Source organism: Herpailurus yagouaroundi, unplaced genomic scaffold (assembly GCF_014898765.1).
Source record: "Herpailurus yagouaroundi ecotype Mexico unplaced genomic scaffold, PumYag 180, whole genome shotgun sequence".
In the NCBI taxonomy this organism is placed as follows: Eukaryota; Metazoa; Chordata; class Mammalia; order Carnivora; family Felidae; genus Herpailurus; species Herpailurus yagouaroundi.
The window spans coordinates 4,497,457-4,518,359 of NW_024412411.1; the positions used below are offsets into that span (position 1 = coordinate 4,497,457).

The 20,903-nt window shown below is 47.8% G+C and overlaps 1 protein-coding gene across 1 annotated transcript; it reads right to left on the reverse strand.

The window, feature by feature from the left end:
* Positions 1-19,628: 19,628 nt before the first annotated feature.
* On the reverse strand, positions 19,629-20,599 carry LOC121039172 (olfactory receptor 2AT4-like). Its single transcript, XM_040489101.1, is given in 3 exon segments — positions 19,629-19,728; positions 19,730-20,020; positions 20,022-20,599. Coding segments are annotated over 3 exon segments (969 nt in total).
* Between the last annotated feature and the right edge of the window lie 304 nt (positions 20,600-20,903).

Consider the following 20,903-nt stretch of genomic DNA (forward strand, 5'->3'; position numbering starts at 1 on the left):
ATGTTGAAAGAATAAATGTAGAGAACTGCTAATTTACCCCTTACAAATAGTTTTATAATAGTTATTGATACATTTTTAAAAATCCAATGATCGATTTTATTTTTGTGTGTTTTGTTAGATTGCTTAACATCTGGGGACCTTTGCGCTTGAGAGGAATACGCGCTACTCCATGAACTTCAGCACTCAATTTTTCAAGCTCGTATTCACTAAAACATTGAATGCCTCTTGAATATCTAAACAATAACAAATTTGTTTAAACTGCCTTCAACAGAAATATCAGTTACAAATTTAGTATAGCTGATCCTTTTGAGCATTTCAAGCACCATAAATAGTATATAAAACATAAATAAGTCCAGTGATTGTAAAAGATTCCCTTATCCCAAAATGGAGTACAGAAGAGCTGATGCCATAGATTTAACTTTGTCGGTTACTATTATGGTTACACCTTTGGGGAGTTCTAATTTTTAAACCTCCCCAGAGTTTTAATGACTTCATCAGGTTCCCCTCCTCGCCCCCACACACCTTCCTAGCTATTTAGTAATAGCATATCCAAAGGGAAACGAGTACCATTTAAGACAAGTACTATTTCCACTGGGAGCATTTACATGTGAGGTTGGAGGCCTGGAATCACAGACAGCTGGCTTCTCCTCAGTGGGTGGAGAATACCTGAACACAGGAGAAGCCTGAAAGAATGGAGCCAGGCAGAAACTGTCCTAATGGTATCTACTAGACTTCTCCCTGTTATGGGACCTAATAAGCCCCCAGTGTTTTGTTTTGTTTTTTAATTTTGATTTTGATTTTATTTATCTCTGAAGCTAGTTTGAGTTGAGTGTATACAGCTTGCAAGTGAAAGAATATGAATGCCCATCCTCACAGAAAATTGGATTACTTGGTACCACAACCTGTTAACCACTACCTGGAGCAGAACTTCATTAACTTTCACTGCAGTCTACTCAAGTTAACACCATTGTCTAAAGGGTACATTACCAGGAGAGATCTTGGGATAAAATGCAGGAAGGACTAGGCTAGGAGGGGTCAAGAGTCCAGGGTCTTTGTCCTAGAGCTTACCACTGACCTGTTGGGCAACTTTGTGCCAACCACTGGCCCTCTCTGGAAATCAATTTATTCAGCTATATAGCAGGAGCATACTTCTTGCCCTAGCACTCACTGAGAGTTATGTGGGTCTGATGAGGTAGTGAATCCTCAAAAGGGTTTAGGAACCAGTGCTGTGTCATGTAAATAGAGGATAAGTTACCATTCACCCGTTGATCTCCCTTATCCATCAGCATTGGCAACATTTGAAAGTCAAATGCTGAAAATGAAGGTGATGGATGGAAGGGAGCAGAAGAAGGCAGGGTCCACTGAGGAGGGCACTTCAAGGCTGGACAGCCATCTTGCCTCACCTCTCTCATGTCCTTAGCAAAATGTAGGCCCATGATTTTGCCCAACCATCTGATTTTGCCCCAGATCTTTTGTTCCCTTTCTGCGAGGAATGATCCAGCCTGTGTATAGAAGAGGGAAATCTCAACCCAAGTAGGAAGGGACTTGGGCTGAGTCATCTTTGTTTTCTGTGCCCACCAAAGTGCCAGCCATGGCAAGACTATAGGAAAAGAAGTGTGGAAGGGGAATAGCATTTGTAAAGTGCCTAGTGTGGGTTGAGTTATACATACATTCTCTCATTTAATTCAACAACCCATTTTAGAGATGGAAACGTTGAGACTCAACAAGGTTACATGATGTGTTCCAAAGTCACACACCTGTAGATGATGAAGTCAGATCTGATTCCAAACCAGTATTTTTGTCATACGGCAAATAAGTGGCAGAACTGTGGGTGATGCTTACCTTGCCGTTGATGTGAGGTAGGGATAGTGCCTCTTAATTCCTTGGAACATGGTGGGCATTCAGCAGCTGGTAAGAGGCTGGTGATGATGATTCCTGTAATAATGACACGTCTCACATTTGCACTAAAGTGGCTTCTCAGACCAAAGGTCTTCCCCTTTTATTTCACCCAAGAGAGAAATGCATTAGTTTCTTTGCTTGGAAGCCCAGATCTAGCTGGAGATTATTTTCTAGGACCTCCAAACTTCAGCAAAACAGCTGCCTCCCACAATGCACAGTCATTCTAAATGTAGATTGTGCTGTCATCAATTAGGAATAGAATCAGAGTGAGAGCATGGATTCTCTCGAGGGGTAAACAGAATTTGATCAGGTGAAGCTGATTTAGTGCTGAATGAGAAGGGTCCGGGCCAGCAGGCACCGGGCTGGTCTCCAATTGAGCCACAAGTTCGAGATAGCAACTCTACTTCTGCCTTTCCCCACTGTGGGCCAGTCCCTGGAGCCGTACCCAGTGGCCAGGTCTGAACCCATCAGGCCATGTAGATGGTCCTCCATACATTGTCTCTCATCCTCACAACCACTAGGGAAGCAAGACATTATTGTCCCCAGCCTACAGACAAGGAAACTGAGCCTTGGAAAGTTTAAATGATTGGGCAGATAACTATAATTTCCTCTGTAAAAACTAGGATAATAAAAGTATCTCATAGGGTTGTTGTGAGGGTTAAGTGAGAAAATGTATTTAAACTTAGATAAAAATTTAAAAAGTGCCTGGCATATAGCAGATATTCAAAAAGTGGGATCTGTCATGATTATTATAATTTTTCCCTGTAGTAATCATATTAGCCCATCCAGTGTGCACAGTGTGGTAGCAGTATTTTTCAAGCTTATGTGTGCATATGAATCACCTGGAGAAGTTAAAAAAGGCTCCTGCCCCCACCCCAAGAATCTAATTTGGTAGGTCTGGGATTGGGCCTGAGAATTTGCATTTATAACAAGCTCCCAAGTAATGCTGCAGGCCCACAGACTACTCTTTGATAACCTGTTTCAGTACTCACCTCTCCATCCATTGTCCCACCTGCCTCCTACTCGCACCCTTACCAGCTCCATGATGTAGGAGGAACATACAATGCTACTAATGTCCATGTGGAGCCAAGTTTTATTTCCCAAATAGTGTCTAACTTGGTTCTTTAGCCTGCCAGTGAGCTGTATTTTTCCTGGGTCAGGAATTTAGCTTTCCCATGGCATGATAATTTCCTGGGATTCCTATTGATTTTCTTGCCAAGTCTCATGGAGATTAAAGGTGACACCAGAGCTTGGGCACAGACCTAGGCCTGCTGGCACAGGGTGCTTTTTCCATCTGTAAAGCAGATTTGCAAGACTCCTATACTTAGCCAAGTACTGGGGAAGAAGTAGAAAAAGAGGCCTTACATTAGTTGGGTGGCTGAGGACTCAGCTCTGTGAAGACGAACTTGTTATACATGCAGAGGTGAGAGTGAGGGTCACAATTAAGCCTGGAGAGTTGCGAAGCTAGAGCTTGCTGAACTCTATTAGTATGAGGGTCCAATGTTAAATTCAGAGGATAAGGGAATAGGGCTACATGGTACCCATCAAGCAGACAGTAATGACCCTATGTGTGGTATAGATGGCCATTTTCTGTCCTAGGTGGCCATGCTGTGTGTGGCCATAGGCAAAGGTCCTCCTTATTGTCTCCTGATAACCTCTCCTTAGCTCCTTCCCCTCAAGGGCCTTAGTCCCAGATCTCTTTGGATTGAGACACTGGAAAATGGTCAGGAAGTTCTAGTGCCCTTTTTGCTACTCTATGTGCCTGATTTGAAGCTGAGATTTCTGTATTGAAACTGAAAGATGGTTATAGGCCATGGAGTTTGGGTTAAGGCCGAGTCCTATGAGCAGGTATGAGCTTTGAGGGGAGAGTATGATGTCCATTTGTTCACCATATTATTCCATCCCCTGGCATAGTACTCAATAAAAATCTGTTGAATGAATGAATGGCCATTCCACACTGAATCCTCCAAAATTGAGAACTCAGAGGTGGATATTAGGATATGACACCCTCGCCTTTCCTGACCTCACTCCTTTGGTTTGAGACTTGATGGCATATAAATGACCCAGAAGATGGTCCCTGGTAGCCCAAGTTATAGTGAACCCTGTATTCAAGGAGGTACTATTAAGAAGATCCTAGGCTGGGGCTGAGGAACACCTTCTTTGTCATTCCAGTAATCCAGGTTTGCTCCACGGTCTATGTTGTTACTGGAAAACCTTTCCTAGAGCCTGATCCGAAGACTGTCATCTGCTGTGTTGTCAAGCATTGAGAGATGCTTGGGTGAGCGCATTTGGCCTGGAGCCTTGAAAGTTGAGAATGATGCTCTCTCCCAAGGTCAGCGTGATGGTAGCAGGAATCAGTGAGAGAAGACCTAAAGCAGAAGCCGAATCTTGAAGCCAGAATCAGGTGTGGCAACTGCCTTCCATCTCTCATGGGAAGGTCTCCTCTTGCTGGAAAGTAAGTTTCCTTATAACACTCAGGAGGATAGGGGTGGGGCTTGCGGGTAGGGTTCCATGTTTGCTTTCCAGGCCAGTGAGTAACCCAGTGCTTCCAAAATTGTGAGTGGAGGAGACAGGCCTTCATATTAAGCCCAAAGTCAGAAGGTAGGGCAGATCCTCCCTCATCAGACCTCCCTGAACCCTATGGAGCCTGACAAAAAGGTCAGGCTGCAGAAACACTTATACATTCTCAGGAGCTGAGGCTGATCCCACCAGCTAGGGACAGACGAGTTCCAGGTTCAGGAGCTCAGGTAGGTGATATGTTTGGGCAAGGCTGCTGCTTTTCATGTATCATACAAAAGTGCCTGGCCAGGAGGCAAGTGGGGCCCCAAATCCACCAGCATGGAGCTCCCCAAGCCATGTACCTGTAAGGCAGCAAATGCCTTTTTTCTAATTAGTACTGGGTAGACTATAGAAACCCCTGGGTTTGGGTGTCTGAGGATAAGAATGACTTCCTCAGATCTCTGGACTGAGGAGCCCATACCTGGCATCTCTGGGAGGTGCTGGGACCAAGAGTTGCCTCTCCTCCTTGCCATGTCTGAGAGAGGGTGACCTGGGCCTGGGATATGGTTGCTCTGTATCCAGACAATTCTCAAAAGGGACCTGTGTACTTGGCAGTGGGACGTCTGGCCTGTGGGTAAGGATTAGTAAAAGACTTTGTGAAAGGACTTGGCGGGAGGGAGGGTAACACTTAAATGACATTTAGGAGAATGTAACTCATTGAATAGAAACTTATGGAACAGAGCAAAATGATAGGAAATTAGGGTTGTGCCGGGAATCAAGAGGAAGCTTGGAGCAGCAGTAAAGGCTCTTAGTCTTCTTTCTTTTTTTAGCTCTCACTCCTTCCCTCTTCCTTCCTTTCTTCCTTCTTTTTGTTCTGTTTGTTTAAACTAGCTGTGTGAGACCTTGGGCAATTCATTAAACTTGTTGAGCCTGCATTTCCTCTCTGTAAAGTGGGCACAATAACATGAACCTCAGGTTGTTGAGAGGATTCAGAGTGTGTCTATGTGATGCAATGGGACAGGGATGGGCAAGCTTGGCCTCTCCATCCCTGCCTTGTTCCCCTCTTGTATTCATCTCTGGGTGGTGCCAGTGGGCCTGAGGCAGTTTGTCAGAGAGTCTAGAGCTGTAAGGCATCCCCCTTGTATTGAGGGAACCATGCTGACCCACGGAGGAAGCCTGGCTACTGGCAACTGGGAGGGTTGGTGCTGGTGAAGGCACTAGCCCCCACCATGTCCTGTCAGGCTGTCCAGTCAGTCTTCTCCACTCCTCTGGGGTGGGAGAGATTACCTGCTTTGTATAAAAGAAGAAATAGAAGCTTAGACTTGCGCAGGTACGGTGTTGAAGGTCACAGAGCAAGTGATGGAACTGAGGCTGGAACCAGGTTTTCTGGTCCAGAGACTCTCTGGAGTCAGCAGCCCACTTTTCTTGCACTTTGGTAACCCCAGGAACTATCCAGGTTTGGGTTGAGAACAGTTCCCCACGCACAGAATGACAGTCCTGAGTGGGGGCCAAGAGAGAAAGTTGAGGAGCAGGGATCTCTGTGAGTTTGCCTCACCTTCTCCTGGTCTCCTGGGCCTGACACTTGCTCAAAGTCCTGCTGGAACAAGATCCAGGTGGTCAAACCTTTACTGAGGCCCTGCCCAAGACAGGTACATCAGTGCAATTGTTTAGTTTAATGATCCCCATGGCCCTGTGAGACTGGCATCACTACCCCACATTTAGATGAGAAAAGTGAGGCTCAGGGAGTGGCAGTGATTTGCCCAAGGTCATACAAAGTCAGGCTCACCTCAGCCTGAGTGCTCTCAGACCAGGGTTTCACCTGAAGCCCTGTGGCACTGCCAACATCGTCCACCAGGTGGCAATCTTCCCCCAACTTGCCGTGGGCTACAGGCAACCACAAGCCTGTGGTTGGCAATCCCAGCAGTCTCTTCCTGGTCTGTCAAAACTGCTCTGAAGCACCACTTAGTACCTGTTGTTCCCAAGGGGAAACTGATGCCTGAGAGGGGCCATGGCTTTCCAGACAAGGACGTCCTGTGTGTGTGCCTGAGCACAGGATCCGCCTCACTCCAGTTCCATTTGAGACTGATGAACCTGATGACCTGTCTGTTGTTAGCTGAGAGATAGTGGCCATGATTTCCTTGGCACTTGTCTACCCCCTGTGTTGTCAAGGCCTCGCTCAGTGGTGGCAGTTGAGTTGTCCTTTGACTCTGCCAGAGGTCCAAGGCCCAGTCTCTTCTGTAGGTGGGGTCGCCCTTACTTGGCTTAAGGCAGTCTGTACAGCCCAACGTATACATGCCCTATTCCAACCTGTGTGCTCTTTGTGTGGAACACGGGAACTTCTGGGATCTTCTTCCATGCCTGCCTACAGTCAGAAAGAACTAGGAGGGGGTCCTCTGAATCCTACCTGGAACACCACCTTCCCCCGCTCAGTGGGATTCCTGCCACAGGATCACTCTACCAGAAACTTCGTTCCAGTCTCTGTGCTGCTCGGTGGCAGTCCCAAGGTGGGCCTGTGGGTTCCCAGATCAGCAAGCTTCCTGCCTGGGTAAGGGAGGGAGGTTCACCTCTAGCAGGCAGGCCCAGTTACCCTGAGGAGCTCTGGAATAGTCCCCATTCTCCATCATGACAGTAACTTCTCCACAGGAACAGAGCACTCCTCACAGGGCTACACTGATGTCCCCCACCCCCCAACTCCATTTTCCCTCCTAAGTCCTCCATGTGTCTCTTTACAGTCTCTTTACAGTCTCCACAGAGTGTGGTCTTAGAGCCTCCTGTCTTCAGCTGGGTGCCTCCTCTGCAATCCCACAAGTCTGAGACCTCAGGGGAAGTCCTGCTCTACATCCTGTCAAGGAAAGGTCATGGCAGTTACCTTTGCAAACACTGAAAAGGTTTAGTTTTGAAGTGAGGGAGACTGGGGGCTCCACGAAGGCAGGGACCTGCCGTTTGAGTTCTGTGCTGTCAGCACCCATCACAGGGCCTGTGTGGAGCAGGCCTGGGGTAGGTTTCTCTTGTGAGTGAGGGGCCCTGAGGTGACCCCCCCCCCCATATTAGGTTGCGTCATCTCTCAGAGCAGGGTGCGTCACCTCCCTCTGTAGTCCCCACATTCCTCCGTGCAGGAAGTGGGAGGAAGGGGAACGGAACAAAGATTTATGGATGCAACACCACACAGCTGTGACTTCAGGGTTTCCATGCATCTCTCATTTTCATGCCTCCTCGGTGATTTTTGCTAAATCCATGTATTCTTAATATTTTTCTTTAGCATATTTTGTGTACATGCCTAATTTCACTATCTCCTAAGTAATAGTACTCATGAAATCAAAGGTTTGATATGTTTTATTTTTTCCTAATACACCCTAAAATAAATATGTAGCTATTAAAGAAAATTAGCAGAAACCACCGACAAACACCTATGTGCCACCAGTGACGTATGTACCAAAGTTGGGATGTTCGTTTTTCACAAAACCCTATGAGGTCAGTAATGTCATTTCTGGTTTCACAGGTGAAGAAATAGAAGCTCCGAGAGGTGAACTGCCTTGGCCAAGGTCACACAGAGTCTTCCCATCTTGACCCCTCTGCTTACAGATAGGGGAGGGGAAGGGAGGATGTGTGCTTAGGGGGGATCTGCAGTGAAGGGGGATGGGGGGCATCTCCCAATGAGAAATGACAAAGACGGAGAAGATGGGAAGAAGTGGGGGCAGGACTCCACATCAGAAAGGCAAATGACCTGAGTCTTGATGTCCTATGCACAGTAATGGCCATGAAAATAGCTGCAGATTTGCCTGCATTTGTGTGACCAAGATTTATTGTGCCAGCAGCTCCGGTAATTGGATGATGAAAGCACTGCAGCTGGGACTGCTGGCTGGAGATTAATTATTAGGGAGGAGGGGGAGTGGCTGGGATGACGCCTGGCCTGGTGGTGGTTATCTGTAACCCCCTGCAAGAGTAGGCAGCCAGACCTCAGCAAGCCGGTGGACCCCTCCCCACTCAGCTGATACCCAGAGAGGGAGACCACTGGCCCAGAGAATAGCCATTCCATGTTTCATGGCAGAGTGGGGTGGGAGCTCCTTGGGAGGAAGCCTATTCCTGGGAAGGACCAGCAGCTATAGCAGCAGGAAGAGCCTGGGCTTGGAGTCAGGAGGTCAGAGGGGTAATTCCAACTTTGTCACTTTCTGGCTTTGTAGCCTTGGAAAGGTGGCAATATCTTTGAGCCTCAGTTTCCCTAGCTGTAAAATGGGGAGGATGGTGCTGACTTTACTAGGAAGTTGTGAGGATCCAAGGAGATTATTAAGCCCTCTGTAGACCCGGGACCCACTCTGGGGAAGCTTTTATGCTCACCCTCACTGCTCAGGTCTGGCCCTTTTCCCCACTGTCTGGGTCCTGCATGCCCCTTCTTATCCCCCCAGAGCCCTAAACCTTGGTGCCCAGCCACTGTGGGCACTTTCTGCATGAACATCAAGGGTCCCCAGTGGGATGGGGATACCCAAGAGGGACTAGGAGTTGGGGGATCCTAAGAAGAGACCCTGAGGGGAAGGCAGGTTTGGGGAATGAATGGATCAGTCCTGAGTCCAACCACCTCTTGCAGCTAGGAGAGCCTCTTGTTGGTATCTGATTCTGCTCCCACTTAATAGGGCTATGGCTGAGCTTTCAAGGATTTATCATCCCCCTCTCTCAGGAGCAACAGGGTCTGAGGGTAAGAGCTGGGGATGAAGAGAAGCAGCCCTGTTTCACTTGGGGCAGAAGGAGTGGGCTCTGGAGGAAGAATGCTCTTGTATTCTAACTCTAGCTCTCCCACTAACCCAGCTAGCTGTGTCCAACTTTTGCTTGCACGTGACCTTTCATGTCTACAACCAACTCCATGGTTTCTCCCTCTGGTCCACCTTGGAGTCTTTACTTCTTACTGCCAGATGCTCCCACCCTTCCCAATTCATATGCATGACAGAGGGAATCTGGCCATGATCAGGAGGTCACAAGGCCCTCATAGATCTGTGGTGTGGGTACAGCAGATGAGGGTTGAGGTTGGATGCGTACAAAGGGCCCCACAGGGTGCCTGGCACATGGTAGGTACTTGGAAGCGTTTGAAGCTCAGAAATCCCCCTCACACCACAGACCTTTCTCCTGGCCCCTTCCCTTTGCCTTCACCCTCATGGAGGCCTCCAACCTTGGATTCCCTCACCCCTGCAACTTTTCTTGACCTCCCTCTCCTCCTCTCCCGGCCAGCCTGGACTTGGGATGGGGTGATTGTCCCATCCAGAGCATTTTCGGTGCCCTGCACTCCCCACCCCACATCCCAGCAAACCTTCTTCTGCTTAAAGTTCCAGACCCCAGTTCTGCCCTCTTTCCCAGACCTCCTGCCAAGGCCTATGTAACTGGGAAGGGAGTAGGTGACAACTAGAAGTATTCATTGAGCACCTCTACATGCCTGGCCCTGTGCTCGGTGCTCTACCCATTTGTGTGATGAACCCTTCAGAGTTCCCCTTGGGTCAAAGCTTTATCCAGATGGAAATACTGTGGTTTGTCATGATGAGAGGAAGTGAAGCCATGAGGCAAGCTGTTGGTGTGAGCTCAGCATCATGAATCCCTTCCAAGTGGCATTTCCATAGGCCACTCGGTATTTCCCACCTTCTCTCTGGCTTTACAAGATGAGTTAGCTAACAGCTAGTTTTTACTGACTACTAACAGCTAACTTTTATCAAGCACTTTATATGTGCCAGGCACTGATCTAAGCACTTTGCATGTACCAGTTCATTGGACCTTCATTATAACTCTATGGGATAGGCTCTGTCAATATCCCTGTGTCCAAAACAAGGACCTGATACTTCTGCATCATGTTAAGTAACTTAACCACAGTCACGTCATTCTGGTGGAGTCAGGTTTTACAGCTAGGACTTCTCACTGGGGACCCCAAGCTCTTGACCCTTTGCTATAGCATAGTAGCCATAGAGCTGCCCCCACTGCAGTTCAAGGCCCTGGAGCCCATTTTCTGCCTGTTTCCTCCAGAAGTTTCTATCAATCACCACCCTTCGGTCCCCCAGACACCTTTAAGTTCTCTATCTCCTCCTTAAGTACTCAACATGTTTGCGACTTTCCCATGCCAGCAACTCCCCCATCCCTGGTTCTGCTGTAGATACTCCTCTTTCTCTCCTGGTCATCACAGCCCATTTTCTGGAGTTTCTCCACCTGCTGTCCACACTTCCTCAGCCCTCTTCAAACTGACTTACCCTCCTCCCACTCTTCCCTAAGCATAGGGAGACGGTGCCCTCACCTTTCCAGAGGAAAAAATGTGTACCCATCAACAGCTGAAAGAAACCATCAATCAAACATGCAAATTGTAAAACGTGTTACAGATCTAGTACTTCTACAACAAAGTCGTCCTCAAAATTAAAGACAGGAGCAAAGGCAAACACTGAAGACTTTGGTAAAACCCATCTGATGATGGCACTTGGGCCGAGTCTTCTCCATCACGTGGGAGTTCTGCCCTCTGCTCACATGTGCTCTAATGTCAGAGCCGCCAACATGGCATCCAAGCGTAGAGGCAACAGACCAATACTCGCACTGTCCCATTTTACTGCATACATGCAGTTCTTACTCTTCTTGGCTCATATGGCTTCTTTCTTGGTAACTATGATTATTGGAAAACAGTCAAGATAAGTCTCCTTTTCTTCTTGGTGGTTTTGCTGTTATCATACCTCCCTAATGGTCTTTAGGCATTTCTCAGCTGTTCCTCCTATAATCTTTATAATCCATTTCTCAGCTCTTCCTCCTATAATCTTTCTTCTTTCCTTCACATCTCTCCTCTGTCTCTCTTCTTTTTTAAAAAAAAACTTTTTTGGGTGACCTGGGTGGCTCAGTTGGTTAAGCGTCTGATTCTTTTTTTTTTTTAATATATTTTTTTAATGTTTATTTACTTTGAGACAGAGAGAGACAGAGCTTGAGTGGGTGAGGGGCAGAGAGAGAGAGGGAGACACAGAATCCAAAGCAGGGTCCAGGCTCTGAGCTGTCAGCACAGAGCCCAGCGCAGGGCTTGAACTCGTCAACCTCAAGATCATGACCTGAGCAGAAGTCAGATGCTCAACCCACTGAGCCACCCAGGCACCCCTCTGTCTCTCTTCCTAAAGCTTTCCTTTCATCATCTGGCTCAGGATTTCTGGGAAAAGTTGGATAGGAGTCGCTAGTGTGCCAGCCTCAAAAGATGTCCCCGGGCCTAATGCAGAGAGAGAATTCAGAGTCCTGGGTAGGATGTGTATAGACCTCTAAACCATTCAGTAACATGTGTCCATGAAGACTCTATTGCTAAGGTTCCCAATGACTGCTGTATGGAGCTTCTCTGCTGCACTGCTGTCTGCCCATCCCAAGCCCAGTTTTTAGCTCTCATTTTACCAATCATTTGCTCCTTGAAGCAATTCCATTCCTCAGGGGCTGACATCACTTTGCACCACACTGATTCCTTATCTATCTTCCTGCTGCTCATCCTCTAAGGACCGGAATTCTCCTAAGTTCCAGCCTTGGTCTTCCCTTCATTGTATACACGCCCTCTAATGACCTAATCCACTCACACAACTATGACTACCCTTTTGTCAGCCACTCCTTGGCCAGAAGCATGCCTAGCCTCCATGAGTCCTGTCCTTTGCTTTCCACATCCAAACAACTACAGAAATCAGATGGATCCTATGCTCTCTTTGACTCTCTGGAAACTGTAGAGCACAGTTGAAAGAGTATGGGGCTTTAGGGTTGAACAGACCTGGGTTGAAATCCTGCCTCTGCCACATCCTGGCTACGTGACTCTTAATTTACCCAAGGCTTAATTTCCTAACCTACAAAATGGGGATAATAGCCGACTTTGAAGAGTTGTTTTGAGGATTAGAAACGCTGATGTAAATACTTACGCTGTGCCCATCCTGTAGTAACACTTACTGGCAGGATTCATCAGAACGATGGTAGTGATTATTGTCATTTCTGGATTCACATTATTGCTCTAATCTAGGGCCTTGTCTTCTCTCTCCTGGACCACTGATCTCATCAGCTTCGTCACAGAACTCCCTGCCTTCATTCTCCATCACCACCCCCAAATCTGCTTTTCTGACAATAGGTGTAGAGATTTTTCTAAAATGCAGATCTGATCATGACATGTACCTGCTTAAAACTCTTCTGGTCCCCTATTCCATCTATACCGTGTCCCATCCACACTCACAGGCCTCTGAGCACACATTGGTTACTCACCCCCTTCTGCCATGTTTTATTCAACTAGTTCCTTCTGCTTCTGCCCAAATGTCTCCTGCCCCTCCCTTTCCACACTCCCTGCTTGACACATTCTTACCCTTCATGCCCAGTGCCAATGCCTCCCACCCTTCCATGGGAATGTCTGTTTTACTTGGAGTTGACTGCCTGCTCCTGGAAGGCAGGGGTCAGGTCTGATTCTGCTCTGTGGCCCCTGCTTGCCTGCACAGGGCCTGCCATAGAGAAGGGCCTCACAGAATGTCTTCAGACACTTGCCCAAGGTCACATAGTGGGTCAGCAGCAGGGCCCAGGCTTGAACCTCGGTCCCTTGTCTTCCTTCCCAGGACTCTGCACTACAACAGTCACTTTGCCCCAGCAGAGAGAAGCCCAGGGCTGGTGGCTTGGGTGGGGGACCTCCCCACATGAGGGCAGCAGGCGACCTGAGGACATCACACACCCCATCTCGGTGCTGCACCCGATCCTGATAAGTGGCGAAGGATAAAATTATCTACAGCCCACGTCCTGTATCTCCCCATCCGACATGGACTAGAGATAAAAAATGAACAGCACAAAATCCAATCTTCCTTGGCGCAGAGGCTGGCAGGGGTGCAGGGGGTGGGGCTGGCGGCCCAAGCGGCAGCTCTCACACAGCACATCTCATATTTATTGGCTCATAATTGAAGGCAGCCTGGAGATGTCCCAGAATTGGCCCCCGGCAAGACAGATGGGGGCACAATGATGGCTGAGGGAGGGAGTCAGGACGTAGACATCCTCACGGGATTGCAGCTATGGAGGGGAGGGGTGAGAAGGGGGAGGCCGCTGGCTAGCTGCCCTGGGGGGGGGGGCGGGGGGGGGGGGGGGGGGTGGGGGGGTGGGGGGGGGTTCTCGCCCCTGCTCTAGGGCCTGTTTCTGCCACCTAGTTGGGATGACCTTGGGTCAGACCCTTCCTTCTCTGGGCCCATCATTTCAGGCTTCTGCATTTCATTACCAGAGAATGGAAGAACTGCCCTGGGATTTGGGGAAATCCAGGCTACTAACTTGCTGTGTGGCTTTAGGTGAATCTCTACTTGTTGGGCTTTGTGCTTTCTCCTAGTAAAGACAAGGGGATGCCTCTGTCTTCCATGTGAAGACTCAGGGGTTTGGGGTGACCTACAAGTAGCCAAGTCATGCATTTTCGCAACAGCACTGGAAGGCTCCCTGTTGTGGGAAAGCAAAGAAATAGGAAATGTTGCCAAGTGGTAAGAATCAGCCTTGGCTCCCAAATGCTTGTGGGAATGGTCCAAATTCCCAGGCTTGGCATTCAAGGCTCTGTGAAACCTGTGTAGCCCTACCTCTATTTTTTTGTGGAGAAAGGGTTTGGGGCTGGGGGCCAGGATGCCTGAGTTCTAGACCAGTCTCACCACTATCTTGCTATGTGACTATCAGCAGGGCTTTGACCATCCTCAGGTCTCATTTTCCCTATCTGCTTCTATATGTGATCTATGAGTTAGCTAAGGTCTCTGAGTCCAGGGCCAGTCAGTGACTAAGTTCTGCCATCTCTCCCTCTAAGTGTCCCAATCCACCCTCCCTCCTCCTAATGTGGCTACTACCTCACCTCATAGTAATAAAAAGAGTAAGTAAGGAAGAAAAGTACTTCCTTTTTCTCCTGGACCAATGCAGGAACCTCTTTGCTGATGTCCCAGTTCCTGCCCACCCTTCTCCATACTCTGGTCAGAATGACCTTCCTAAAGCACATATCTAACCCTGTGCCAAACCCTTCTTCAGCTTCCTTGACATTTGGGATCCTCCATGACCTGGCCCCATCTTATCCTCCTGTCCCCCACCTATCTGCACCTTTAAGGCTGACCTCTTCACTTGTCTCTTTGGTGCCTTTGCTCAAACTGTTCTTCCAGACATTTCCCCTACTTTCTCTTCAGTTCTGACACCAGGCCTTCCCCAACTGGCCCCTGCTCCAGCCTCTCCAGAGCTTCTGGAGTTCCAAGCCCCACAGGTGACCTGTTCCAAGGAGTCCCTACAGCCTGAGGTGTGAATGACACTGCCACTTCTCCCTCTTGCTGCTGACAACCAGAGAATGTCTGAGCCACAGGGGGCCCAGAGGTGACCTCCTATAATCCCCCTTTGTACAGATGGAGAAACAGAGGCCCAGAAAGGGGCAGTGACCACATAGCAAGTCAGTGTAGAGCCAGGGCTAGGGCTCCTCCAGTGCCTGCCGTCTGGGGTGGGGAGCAGAACTGGGAAAGAGACAAAACACTCTGGGGGATTGGGTGAAAGGGACATCCTGGCCAACCCACCTCTCCCTTAGTGGTTAGGTTGAGCTCAGCAGAAAAGCATCAAGGATGGGGAGGCTCTTGTTGACTGAGTTTCTCATTGGGCCCCCTGATGGTTCTGTCACATCAGGGGTTGCAGGTCTCAATGCTTTACTTGACTGAGGCACAGGTTAGGTAGGGTAGGATTGCCCAGTTGCCCCAGAATGTTAGGACCAGATCTGACACTAGAATATAGGGCCTCAGGCGATCACCCAGCATGCCATGTTCCTGCCCTTGTGGCATGGGGTGGTGAGTACTTGGACACTGGAAGGGGCTCAGCTTCCTGCCCCAGCTGTTCCAATATCATGTCCATCTCTGGTTAAGACTTTTTCTACCAGTTGTAGCCACCCATTCAGTAAAATGAGCTCCTTGGCTGGATGGCAGGGACACTTGGTCCTCGCCCTTGCAGCTCATAGGCCTGGAGACAAGAGACAGCAACTCTTGAAGGGAGAGAAGATGAGGCTAAATCATTGGAATGGTGGTGGATGGAAATGGAGGGAAGGATGCCAGAGGGGTAGAATTGGCAAGAGGACATGTGGTGCCGAGGGGTGGTGGTGGCCAGACCTGAGCTTAGGATACACATTCTATTGGGTTGTTTCTCAGACCCACAGGGCCCTGTTCAGGAATGAGTCCTGATGAGAAAGACTGGTCTACTAGGGGAAAGGCTGAGAGAGTACAGGTCCCTCTCCATATTTCAGGGGACCATTGTCTCAGGGCTGAAGGCACTGTTTTGGATGAAAGGCTATTTAATGCAGGCTCAATGTGATGGTCACATTAAGTGGTGCCATAAGGGAGCTTTTCCAGGTGTGAGGTTATTAGTTTCCTAGATGTAATTTCATAGGAGGAATATGGCCCAAATGAATCCTCATCAATCTAGCAACTGAAACAGCCTATTTAAGACCCAAAATCGCATGTTACTTCCATAGCATGTCTGTCAGTGACACCATAAACCCCGCGTTCATTCCACAGATAATCACAGAGCCCTCTGGGTGAGGCTCCGTACCAGGCTCTGGGAATCCACAGCCCTTGCCTGCATTTTCTTTAGTTTTTATGGTTTCATTTTTGCACTCAATTCTTTAACTCACCTAGGGTTTATTTTGGCATATGGTACAGGGTGAGGCTCTGAAATGATTTTCCTACAATGTGAATTGTAATCTATGTTAGAATCTTCACGAGTGATTCAACAGAGTACTGGTCCCATCAGATGCTCAGGAGTCAACAAGGTCTGTAGTCTAAAAAGTGTAGGAACTGTTGCAGCCTCATAACCTTCTCAGAGATTCACAGTGGATATGAACATAGTAAAGGCTCTGAGGAGTCCTGCACTTAAAGAAGTCTTTATGTCTTGTTTCCTCATTTTATTTGACTACAGAAGCCATTTGTAAGTAACAGCTACAAACACAATGCAGAACATCCGTTTTGGACTAAAGATGATGGTAAGACAAAACTAAGTCGGAGGCCTCCTCTGCCTCAGATGCAGCATCTGTCTACTCACTTATGGACCTGGGGCTGTGGTCAGAAGCACACAACCAGCTCTGCTCCAGGCCCTCAGCACTAAGAGCTCTGCCAGGAGCCACAAACCCTGGGTGCCTCAGGGAGGGCCAAGTGGTCTGGCACTGGGCTAAAACTTTACTGAAGAGCATTAGCTCTGGGCTTTGAAGGACGAGCAGAAGTACATGATAGAAGTAGATCTTGTCAGGGCAAGACCTCCAGCAGTGACAACCTGCCAGGCAGACCCTGCCTCCAGAACCGTGGGACAGAAAGAGCAGTATGAGCAGAGATGCCCATGGGGAGCCTGGCAACAACACAAATGCCTTTAACGTGGGGCAAAGTGGGCGTGGGCATGCATCCAGAACAGGGGAGGGGAAGAGGTCCTTACCATTCACTTTCCAAGTTCAGGGTCTGCTTTGATAAGTCAGGGTCTCCTAGGGCCTTATTACAATAGTCAGTCCAGACCACACATGTGATCACGTCCCAAGGCTTCTCTTTCCTCAGGGAGTCTGCAAAGTTCCTTTCCTGTCTGGAACAAATAACTGGGGAGTTGGAGTGGAACAAGAGGAGAATGTGGGGAACCGAATTCCTAGGGATTAATTAGGGCCCTACAATGAGATCCGTTTCCCCTCTGGAGGCCAATTAGGGCATCTGGAAGGTTGGGAGAGGAAAGGTAGGTATGTGTCTATGTATTAGTGGGAGGCCCATCCATCCTGTGCTGGGCTGGGTCCCTCTGGGGGAGACCAGGTCTCAGAGGCATCCTGTCCACTTACAGGAAAAGTACAAGTGCAAAGATAATCACAGAACAGTTTTCAGCATCTATGAGCAGGAATTTAGTGTTGCACTGTATGAAGTGCATTATCATCATTGCAGAAATCCCCCTCACCTTTGTAGTATTGTCCTACACTGAGCATTCAGTAGGGGCCGGACCCTAGGCAAGGCTTTTATATTCATGAGCCACCAGCAATGCACGTAGGTTCCAATCTTTCCACATCCTCACAAACATTTGCCATTTTCTGTGTGTGTGTGTGTGTGTGTGTGTGTGTGTGTGTGTGTGTGTGTTTAAATAATACCCATCCTAATTTGTGTGAAGTGGTTTCTCATTTTGGTTTTGATTTGCAGTTTCCCTAATAACTAGTGATGTTGAGTGTTTTTCCATGGGCTTATTTGCTATTTATATATCTTCTTGGAGAAATGCCTGTTTAATTACTTGGCCCATCTTTGAATTGTGTTGCTCATTTTTGTTAAGTTGTAAGAGTTCTTTATATATTCCTGATACTACTCCCTTGTCAAATATATGCTTTGCAAAAATTTTCTTCCATTCTGGGCATTGTCTTTCCCCTTTCTTGATAGTGCCCTTTGTTGCACTTAAGTTGAAACTATTGTTTTAATTGGGAGATACAGAGATTGTGCCACGTGGCAGGTGAGGCTACAGGGACAGAGTGAGTGGGGTAGAACTAGCCTAGGATTCTGTGACATCTTGTGATTCATTCATTGTTCCATCTAGGAGGGGAAGTGAAGATGACAAGATGTCATGAGGCTCTTCCAGGGACACAGGAAACCAAAGCACTAAATTTAAACTGAATTTGGTACGAGAAGAGCAGTCACACAAGACAGAACTTCAGTAGTGATGTGGTGATACTTGTGGAGTTGTTTACCAGGCAGTAGTGGAATAAGGAGGGGAAAAAAAAATCCTTTCCATGTCCTTAGGTTAAATTCTAAGAGCTTACGGAACTCAGAGGCAAGGCAACTTACTAAGTTGTCTTTTTTATACCTCGAGGATGGCGGTCCCAAGGAAATCTGGACACCAAGTTCAAGGACTGAGGGAAAGAAGCGCTGCAGATTGAACACAGTTTGAATAGAAGAATGTGAGCCCTGAATCCAGTTGCCCAGGGCCAGGAAACTGAAGACTGAAACAGGAGACTGAAAACCCTTTCTGACTGTAGCAGGATCTCCAAGACTGCCAAATGCAGAGTCCAGGAACAAACCATACCCTTTGCTGACCTGCATCACCAATTGAATTCCCAGCTGCACTGGGTTTTATGCAACAGGAAAATGGTTAAAGTTGGTGCCATGAGTGTCAGAAACTTGAATCCTGGAAACTGGAACAAAAATATCTGTGATGAGCCAGAGATGAGGGTATCTGTCACCTGGGTCCCCCAGACACTTTCACTGTATGGTCTGCATGTCCCTGGCTGGACAAGCCTGGCAGGTCTTTGTGAGACAATTTGACATAGGGGAAGGAAATGAGGAGCCTGGACTGGCTGCTAAGGCCAGAAAGAGGAGACATGGGACTGTATTTTGAGAAAGAGTAAAGGTCGTGGACACAGCATACTAACAATAAGTCACGCTTCTCTACTTAGCTCCCCATTGTTGTGGAACGGCTGAGAAATAAAAGGACTGTCACGCTTTGATGCTCACACAGGTCTGGGAAGGAATACCCTTGTTTTAGCATCAGCTAGAGGAAGGACACACTCTACTTTTCTGACAGGAATGTCTACATACCAGAGGTAAACTTCCTGTGTGACTCGTGTTAAAATATTTGTAGCAGCAGTGAACTTTCAGGCAACAAAGATTGAGAAGGTAGCAGGTTCAGACTTTCTCCTTGAAGGGGCTTTCTAAGTTGCTACCACAGCAGAGAGGGCAAGGCTGATTCACACTATCTGTTAGCAGTCCCGGGGAAAGCTAGAAATATGAATAGATAGAAAGAGATACAAGGGGAAAGACTGAAGTTCTTGCTAGTCAAATGCTTGAAATCTCTGAGATTCAAAATTGTTTGAACTAATGGAAATGTGACCACAATTATTTTCATAGTCTTATGAGATTGGGACTCACAACATAAAAATTGAGTAGAAAAATCTAAGGGTGCCTGGGTGGCTCAGTCAGTTAAGCGTCCAACTTTGGCTCAGGTCATGATCTCGCAGTTCATGAGTTCAAGCCCTGCTTTGGGCTCTGTGCTAGCAGATCAGAGCCTGGAGCCTGCTTCAGATTCTGTGTCTCCCTCTCTCTGACCCCACCCATGCTCCACCTCTCTCTCTCTCTCAAAAATAAATTAACATTTAAAAAATTTTTTAATTGAATAGAAAAAGCCTATACATTTTATCTGTGAATTAAGGAAAGAAAATCATTATATTATTACAACGGAGGAGGAACAATTAAGACTGTATTTTGAGAATTATTGTTCTATCTGGCTATCTGAATTGTCTACTTTTCCCTCTATTGTTATTGACATTTGTGAGTAGAATCAGGGTTCCCAGCATTCTTTGGGTCCTGGGGACATTCCGTTCTGGTGATGGCTGCTTTGACATTCTTGTTCCTCAGCATAGATGAGAGGGTTGAGGACAGGTGTGAGAATAGCATATACCACATTGCCCATGATGTGGAAGTCGAGTGGCAGGTTAGCGCTGTAGGCCACATAGGCTATGGCAATGGATAAGCAGTAGGTGCCAACCACCAGGAGGTGGGAGCTGTAGGTGGAGAAGACTTCTGAGCATCCTTCTCGGGAGCTGATGTGAAGCACCGAGGCCAGGATGTGGGCATAGGAGAGAAGCACCAGGACAAGGGGCAGGAAGGATACTGCCATGGCGATGCAGAAGCCCATGAGAGCCTGGGGCTAAGCAGGAGGCCTGGACCACAGCCAGGTGGTCACAGAAGCAGTGATAGATGTGAGCAGTGTTGTCAAAAGCCATGTGGGAAGTCTGTACCACCACTGTGGTGGCCAGGAGGAGGGCAGTGAGCCAGACACAGTCTGCCAGTGCAGCATTGGTCTGTGGAGTCATGAGGACAGGGTAGTGCAGTGGGTGGCAGACAGCCACATAGCGGTCATAGGCCATGACCACCAGGATGAAGGCTTCTGAGCAGGAGAAGCTATGGAAGAGGTACATCTGCAGGAAGCAGGCAGGGAAGCTGAGGAAGCAGTCCCCCAGTAAGAGGAGGGACAGTATCTTGGAGATGGTGGTGAAAAGGATGTGCAAGGCTGAGAGATTGATCAGGAAGAAGTACATGGGCATGTGGAGGCTGGGCTCTGCCACCACAGCCACCAGGATCAGGGCATTTCCCAGCAGGATGAGTAAGTAGAGTAGGAGAAAGACAAAGAAGATAGGAAGAAAGAAAGATTTGGGTAGAGACGGAATTCCCACCAGGTAGAAGATGGTTGAGGAGTCCTCTGATCCATTATAGGCTCTAGTCTCCATGGTGGGTTAATCTGGATGCCAAGGAAGTGGGTAGGGGAAACATCTGGGAACCAGGCATATCTGGAAACCAGAACAATCAGTGATTCTGGAATGATAATTATGTGATGGTTACTATATAATTAAGGAAACCCTCTTTTCTTTTATAGTAAAGTATGGAAAAATATCTACAATATACAAAACCGTGTGTTACATGCTGGGTATATAGTAGACAGTTGAATAAGACAGAGACAGTCTCCAATGTCATAGAGCTAATTCTAGTGGTAGAGACATTAAGCAATGAATCACACAATTATTTAATGTTTAT